Source organism: Tiliqua scincoides, chromosome 7 (assembly GCF_035046505.1).
Source record: "Tiliqua scincoides isolate rTilSci1 chromosome 7, rTilSci1.hap2, whole genome shotgun sequence".
Classification (NCBI taxonomy): Eukaryota; Metazoa; Chordata; class Lepidosauria; order Squamata; family Scincidae; genus Tiliqua; species Tiliqua scincoides.
The window spans coordinates 12436052-12443961 of record NC_089827.1 but is presented as its reverse complement, the minus strand read 5'-3'; the positions used below and the strand labels follow the sequence as shown (position 1 = coordinate 12443961).

The 7910-nt window shown below is 43.1% G+C and overlaps 1 protein-coding gene across 1 annotated transcript in view; it reads left to right on the top strand.

The window, feature by feature from the left end:
• The first annotated feature begins 326 nt into the window (after positions 1–326).
• Positions 327–7910, top strand: part of CFTR (CF transmembrane conductance regulator) — a 93409-nt gene continuing 85825 nt past the window's right edge. The window contains exons 1-3 of the mRNA XM_066633666.1: positions 327–402; positions 2456–2573; positions 3920–4028. Of these exons, the coding sequence (XP_066489763.1) occupies positions 327–402; positions 2456–2573; positions 3920–4028 (303 nt within the window). The remainder of the gene's footprint in view (positions 403–2455; positions 2574–3919; positions 4029–7910) is intronic.

The following is a 7910-nucleotide window of genomic DNA, read 5'->3' as shown; positions in this document are numbered from 1 at the left end:
GATAGAGGAGTAGTGTGCTAATAGAGCATGGGTCTCCAAACACCAGCCCACAGGCCAGATCCGGTTTACCGTTATTACAATCTTGGGCATGGTGCAGTGGAGGCAAAGCCTTGCTGCTCCATGCCATAGTCTGCTTTTCCCACACCTGATCTCTGCAGCAGTTTGTGGCCCAGCAGCCACTTTCGCTCCACATTGCCCCAAAGGGCTCTGCGCCCCGATTTCTGGAGTTGCAGCAGAGTTGCAGCAGAGATCAGGCTTGAAAAAGGGGGCTGCGGAACAGAATGGTAAAACTTTGCCACTGCCGTGCTATGCCTGAGATTATTATCATGACGTGCTGTGGGCTGAAGTTTGGATACTCCTGTATTGGAGAAGTGATTGGTGAAGATAAGTGGGCAAATGCAGGTGCGTACTCCCCAACAATCTGCTGCCTTAGAGATACCTGAGATACTCGTGGATGAACAAGTCCTGCATGCAGTAGTTTCTTATATGAGACTCACTGAAGAGTGCCTCCATTGCTAAAGGGACAAGGGATCAGCGCCCTTGGTAAACAGCCACCTATTACCAGGTGCTTTTATCACACCCGATCATTTTCAAATTGTAGTAGAGTATTCTAAATTTTAGTAGTAGCTAATTGCTCCCCTCCAGGGCAGACCTTAGAAGCTGCGAGGCCCAACTGGAAACATTTTTTGCAGGTTCACAGCCAAGGCCTGTAGAATCTTAAGAGATATAAATAAATAGATTTTATGTCTCTATGATAGAATGGAAAGCAATCAATTAAAAATGTATTTGAGTTAATGGACCAAATGGATCTAAGCACATTTTAATAGAAAAATGCATACTAGAATAGATAATTTGCCAGACCCAACTGGGAGCAATTACTTCAGTTGGCTTAAAGCTGGCCCTGCTGCCCTCAAATCTTATAACCAAAATATGCCGAAAGTCATATGTGGCTCTTACACCAAAAAAAGAAAGAGGCAATTCATGACTTTTCATCCAAATTGGATATTCATTAATGCTAGAGACCAAATAGTTTATCTAGGGGTCAAACTAGACACACGTGCAAGTCCAGTCCAAGAGTACTTTCAACAGGAAGCTCGTTTTTGGGGAGGGGAAGCAAAGCCAAACAAGAACAGCCAAAGGGGTCAAGCCCATTCAGGGCTGGGACATGTGGAGAGGAGAAGGTTCATTTTATCCCCATTCCTTCTATTTAATTTATTTTCACATTTTTATAGCTCCTTCCTCCAAGGAGCTCAGGATGGTGTGCAAGGTTCCTCCCCTCCATTTCTCCTTCCAACAACCCTGAGGTAGGTTAGGCTGAGATGTATAGTAGAGACTAGCACAAAGTCACCCAGGAAGCTTCATGACTGAGCAGAGATTTGAACCTGTCTAAGGGCGCAATCCTAACCAAATTTCCAGCACTGGCCGTGCCAGTGGGGCATGTGCTGCATCCTGCAGCTGGGGGGCAGTTACGGAGGCCTCCTCAAGGTACGGCAATGTTTGTTCCCTTACCTTGAGTTGTATTGCCCTTACGTCAGTGTGGGAAAATGGGTTAGGATTGCACCCTAAGTCCAGTACCAGAAAGACCCTTGGAAGTGATGAAACTGATTTTTCTCACATCCAAATTGTTTAAAAGTAAGACATGGAAAGGTTTTTGAACCGTTATTCTCACCTTGTGCATGATTTGTGGTGGATAATGTATAGATGCAAAAGTTATTTTAATGCAGCGTATCACTTATATAAGTGAACCTAAAGGAATGCTTAAGATGTGTTGAAGGGCTGTCCAGTGGAATTTTAACTTGAACAAGCCCCAGTGCCATGTCACACACTGATTCTGAAAGTCCCTGCAGTTTCAAAAGCGGTTTGTCCCATGGCACGGAGAATGCCCGAGGTCCTCTATGAAGTATAGAATTTCCACCCAGTGCTATTTCCTTTCCCCACTGGCATAACTAGAGTTGTGTTGGTGGAGGCTGCTTAGTGTTGTCTCTGCTGATGCACACTGCAGGCCCACTGGCAGGGAGGTCGAACCAATGGAGACCCACCAGAGCAGCTAAGCCAACGCAGAGAGTTGGAGCTCTCTCCAAGCAGAGAGAGGGCAGGAGGAGGGTAGGAGGAGGGTGGAATGGGGACATGACAGGGAAGAGGAGGAGGATAGACCATGCCCAGGAGGGGAGTGGGATTTCCGGCAGTGCATGTTGAATCCTGATTCCTTTCCCTGGGTTATATGTCTTCCCAGGTCAACATAAAGTTGATCCATAGCAGCTTCTGGGGCTTACCCCAGGGCAACAGGAAAATGTCCCCTTCCCCCTAGAAGACCTCTAGCAACTGAAAATCCTCTGTAGGATACAGCGAGGATTTCGATAGGATTGGGTTGTTAATTGTGTTGTTCTTGGGATCTTGAACTATATAGTCTGAGTAGGGCTACCTTTCAATATTAATTAGACAAAATTCTGATTATTTATTAGATGGACAAAGCCTATTTTGAGAAAGGGTTACAGACAACGCCTGGAATTGTCAGACATTTATCAAATCCCTGCTGCTGATTCTGCGGATAATCTATCTGAAAAATTGGAAAGGTATGTATTGACATTGTTCAGTTTTTGGCCTGATCATCCTCTCCATATACTGCAATCTTCGGAAACCCTTGTCAAGTACACCTGCTGTCTGAAGTGAGATGAGGGCACCAGGTGAGAGAATCTTTTCTGTAGTGGAACCCCACATATGAGTTCTGTCCCCTGTACATTCCTAGTCTTTCCCATGTCAGATTTATTTATTCTTCACATTTTTATACTGCCCTTCCTCACAAGGGGCTCAGGGCAGTATACATGGTTCCACCCGTCCGTTTGTCTTCACAACAACCTTGTGAGGTAGGTGAGGTTTAGAGATAGTGACTGGCCAGGCACTGAATGTCATCTAAGATTTTAATATCAATTTTTCTGCCGCTACTAGTTTGTTGTTTTGATGGTTGCCTATGATTGTATTGTTTTTATTATTTGCCTGATAATTTTTATTGGAGGACAGTGCATAAAATAATTAAATACATGTATACAGTATTTCTGCATATGGAGTCCAGGATCAAATCTCATATTAATATGATTTAGGTTCCTCCTAATAGATTAAAAACCAGGAACCTATAGCTGCAAAAATTCTGGTTTAGTTAAACTACCTCTGGGAGTTGTTTGAGCCTGGGAGCTAAGATTTAACTTGGGGTTACAAATGAGGATATGACTCTGAGACAAATAGCAATAACTAGATGATATATGTGAAGCTGTTGGAGCATTTGAAAATAGTGTACTTCATAAATTATGATGAAGATGTTATATCCTTGTCTCCCACATGTCATGAGAAAATTAACTTTGCTGTTCTCAGAAATAATGGTGGTTTAAATCTGATCTAAATTATTTTGGCATAGTATTTAGATCAGCATAAAGAAAAGAAAACATTTTGGTGGTTAAATTATGCCATCAAGAAGTCTGTTCAGTGATAGCTGACATGCTTTATTCAGGACATTGAAAAAGTCACAAAATTGAATAGTTTAGAATACTTGTCTTTTGTTTTCCTCTTGCTTGGAGGAGCTCCAAAACCTTTAGTTGTCTATTATTTGTGCATTGGTCTTAAGAAGTACAACAGGTTTCTTTAAAACATACAGTGTGACCTTTTTAATGAATTAACTCTCTGCAGGATGATGTATAGCTAGGTATTTAAATCTGCCAAAAATGTGGCTGAACTACACTTGAACTTTTATTGAGCTACCAAGTAATTGAGGATCACATCCTTGGGGTCTCCGCAGAGCCTTTATTTTATTAGTCACCTTAGCTAAATCTCCTTGGATATACTTGAGTGAATTGAACTATGCTAGTGCCTCAGAGCCTTGTGTTTAGTCACACAACTTAATTGTCTTTTTTTTTTTTTTCCCCCCCAGGGAATGGGACAGAGAGTTGGCTTCAAAGAAAAGACCCCGACTCATCAATGCTCTTAGACGATGTTTTTTCTGGAAATTTATGCTCTATGGAATAATACTATATTTAGGGGTAAGATATGCTCTAATTTCAGTAAATGTATTGCAAAGTTTATATTACCTTAATGCATACCTAGAAACTTGCAAAGAGTAGGGTTATATTACTTCTAGTTTAATTTGTATTAATCCTATAAGAATTAAGAACAGCCCCACTGGATCAGGCCACAGGCCCATCTAGTCCAGCTTCCTGTATCTCACAGCGGCCCCCCAAATGCCCCAGGGAGCACACCAGATAACAAGAGACCTCATCCTGGTGCCCTCCCTTGCACTGGCATTCTGACATAACCCATTTCTAAAATTAGGAGGTTGCGCATACACATCATGGCTTGTACCCCGTAATGAATTTTTCCTCCAGAAACTTGTCCAATCCCCTTTTAAAGGCGTCCAGGCTAGACGCCATCACCACATCCTGTGGCAAGGAGTTCCACAGACCAACCACACGCTGAGTAAAGAAATATTTTCTTTTGTTTGTTCTAACTCTCCCAACACTCAATTTTAGTGGATGTCCCCTGGTTCTGGTGTTATGTGAGAGTGTAAAGAGCATCTCCCTATCCACTCTGTCCATCCCCTGCATAATTTTGTATGTCTCAATCATGTCCCCATATGTCTCAATCATGTCCCCAATTGATTAAACTGGAAGTAATTTAAACAAAATATCTGAACGTGTATCCTACCAATATGTTATCCTGTTAAAACATACCCAAATGTGTATTAATATGTATGTCATTTCAGTAGCACTGTTTTAATCAAACTGCTGCTTCTGTATTCACAATGGGCATGGGAAACAATAGCACTTTTCAGATGATCATTGCATATACAGTAAACTTGAGTAGGGGAGCAAGATCGTGGAGGCAAGCCCCAGCCTTGACACATTTTCTAGACTGCTTGTACAGTCTCTGTTTGCATGAAGATGGTCTAGTCCAGTGGTCTTCAACCTTTTTCATACCACGACCCCAATATATAAATAAAGTATGAGACTGGATACCCCACTGTCGGTCCCACCTCCCCCAAGGACGATATCTACCCACCCCATTGCTGCCCACTCCCCGTTCCTAGCACTGTTCACTGTAACAAAATACAAGTTACAGTGAACAGTGTATTCACTGTGAACTCTCGTGTTCTTATTAGAGAGGACAGGAAAAGTCACCATGAAGCATGGCAGTTTAAGAAAGCTATTTTAGTACAGTTTCTAAGAACCTGAGCAGGACTGGAACATAATCTTCTGGTACCTGAAGGGGTTCACCAGATGCCTCCCTATTTACCTGGTGGTCCAATGATCTTCAACCTTTTTCAATCTCATAAGTTGCCATACCCCCACTACACAGGCTTTGTAACCCACCCATTGGGATCCTGACTCCAAAGTTGAAGAACACTGGCTAGTAGATGCATGTAGGTCAGGGTCAGGACTTTACAAACCTGGTCTCTGCCTATGCATATTCACGTGCTCATTGTATACATATATGATGATGAACAGTACCAATGCACAGTACTAATGGTGATGTACAGTCAGTGGCTTCCCTGGCCCTTATAATGTTTTTTAAAGGCATAAAAATGTCACTTCCAGGTTTTTTTTTCCAGAAGTGACATTTTTTTTGCCTCTAACAATTATTCTGAGCCTGGCAGAGACTCTGAGCAGATGCATGCGGCTGCTGCCGAGTTCAGAAGACCCTGTCTTCAAGGGGAGCAGACTGTGTGCGGGGGCTCCATCGACCTGATCCGTGGTTAACTGAAACCGCAGATACAGGATCCACAGATTTGGGGGCTCCCTTATAGTGAATGTCATGGCTGCATCAGTGCTGGCAAGTTAGTTAGGATTGGGCTGTATATTCTATTGACATCAATAAGTTAAAAATGCTTTCTTTCCTTTGGATTGCCACTGTTTGAATATAAATCCTACTGATTTTAGTGGACCTGACTTCCAGACTATAGTCATTTAAGTTATTTGAAACATATGTAACTGGGGAGTAATGAATGCTGGAGTCTCTAAAACAAAGCTTTGGGTTGGACATGTATGTTTCAGCCAGACACAAACCAGCCCACACGATACCAATATAGTGAGTATTAAGGGGAAACAATTATTTGTTGTATCCGTCTATTGCCTATCTCATCATTTCTTGGATTGTTTAGAACAGGGGTCTCCAAACCCCGGCCTGCAACAAGCTTCTATCTGGCCTGCGGCAAGCCTTTGGTCCCCTGTGGCCCTCTGGCCTAAAAGTTTAGAGACCCTTGGTTTAGAATGGTATATTCTGACAGTCCAAACCTCACTGATGCCTGATAGGAAAAAAGAACAAGCATTTAGTCTGTAGCTAAAACTATTTAGCTGACTTTAGGATATTGTGCTACTATCAGATTTCAAGATTTTAAAATCAAATTCCTCTTGACGTTTGTAAAATAAGTCATATTCTTTTGGTATGGGTTGCATGTATTTTCCTGCATTTTCTCCCTATGCAATGAGAAGGCAAGAGGGACCCTATCCATTCATTGTCCCTGTCCTACCCCCAGGACCACCAGAAATTCATGTACGGGTATAGTAGTCAAATAGGGTCCATACAGCGTAAATCCAATGTACAAATTGTATGGGTGAATCTGGATTCAAAGGCACAATTGAAACTCAGGATGCATTCACAATTACCTGGGAGTAAATCCCATTGAAATCAGTGAAGCTTACTTCTGAGTAAGACTAAGACTGCAATCCTAACCACACTTTCCTGAGAGTAAACCCCATTGAACAAAATAGGGCTTACTCAGAAGTGAGTATACCTGGTTAGGACTGTGCCCTAACAGAGGAATTGGTACCAAAGAAATAGTAATGTTACAGAAAATGGCAAAGTAGAGTTATTAGTAATAGTATATTGAACGCACATGTGTGAGAGGTCAGTTCATAATGAAATTTCATTTTAAATGAAGCACTGCAATGGAATAGTGGAAGATCTGGTGAGGAGGTAGATGTGGTGTCAGCAGTGGCCCCTTTAAGGGTAAGGCCTGGGCATCCAGCAGAGTATGCTTCACAGCTGCAGCCGCTTGAAGGCAATAGGGCCCTCAGGGATATAACAAGCACCTGATGAAGGAAGAGGGGTGTGGGTTGGAGAAGGAGTGCAGGTTGGAAAGGAGACTGACTGGCGTAGCTTATTGTTTTTGCACTGGTCTGTATAGAGATCTGCTCCCCTCCCCCACTTGTATTGGAATCAAGGAAGATCTGGTGAGGAGGCAGATGTGGTGTCAGCAGTGGCCCCTTTAAGGGTAAGGCCTGGGCATCCAGCAGAGTGTGCTGCACAGCTGCAGCCACTTGAGGGCAATAGGGCCCTCATGCATAAAAGCACCTGATGAAGGGAGAGTTGGGTGTGGGTAGCAGAAGGAGGGGAGAAATGGACTTGCTTGAGGAAGGGGAGAAATGGACTGAGGAATTGATGTGTGAATGGGCTTTGGAAGCTGCTGGAGCAGAAACTACTAAGACTGGTGTTTGGCTGCTGTGCCCAAGACCTGCTAAGGACCAAGGGACTGCTGTAGGGGCAGGGGGCTGCTGGCAGGAAGGAGGACCTCAGTAGGTTAAACAGGCGAGCTACCCTGGTGGTGGGGTCCAGCAGTACCGCAAGGCAGTACCAGGGTCATTTTTGAGGAAAGAAGGGGAGTTAATTAGCTAAAAGTGGGTGTAATTCTCCAGGCTGTGCTTGGGCTGGGAATCTGGCAGCACAGATGTGGAAATAACTAATTTTACAATAGAAGTACTGATTACAGCAATTATGTAATTACTTGCCACATCTGTATTTGCTTATGAAACCTGGGTATATCAAATACAACAAGGTGAATGGAACAACATGTTATGGAACTCAGTAGTAGTTGGCAACCTTCAGTCTCGAAAGACTATGGTATTGCGCTCTGAATGGTGGTTCTGGAA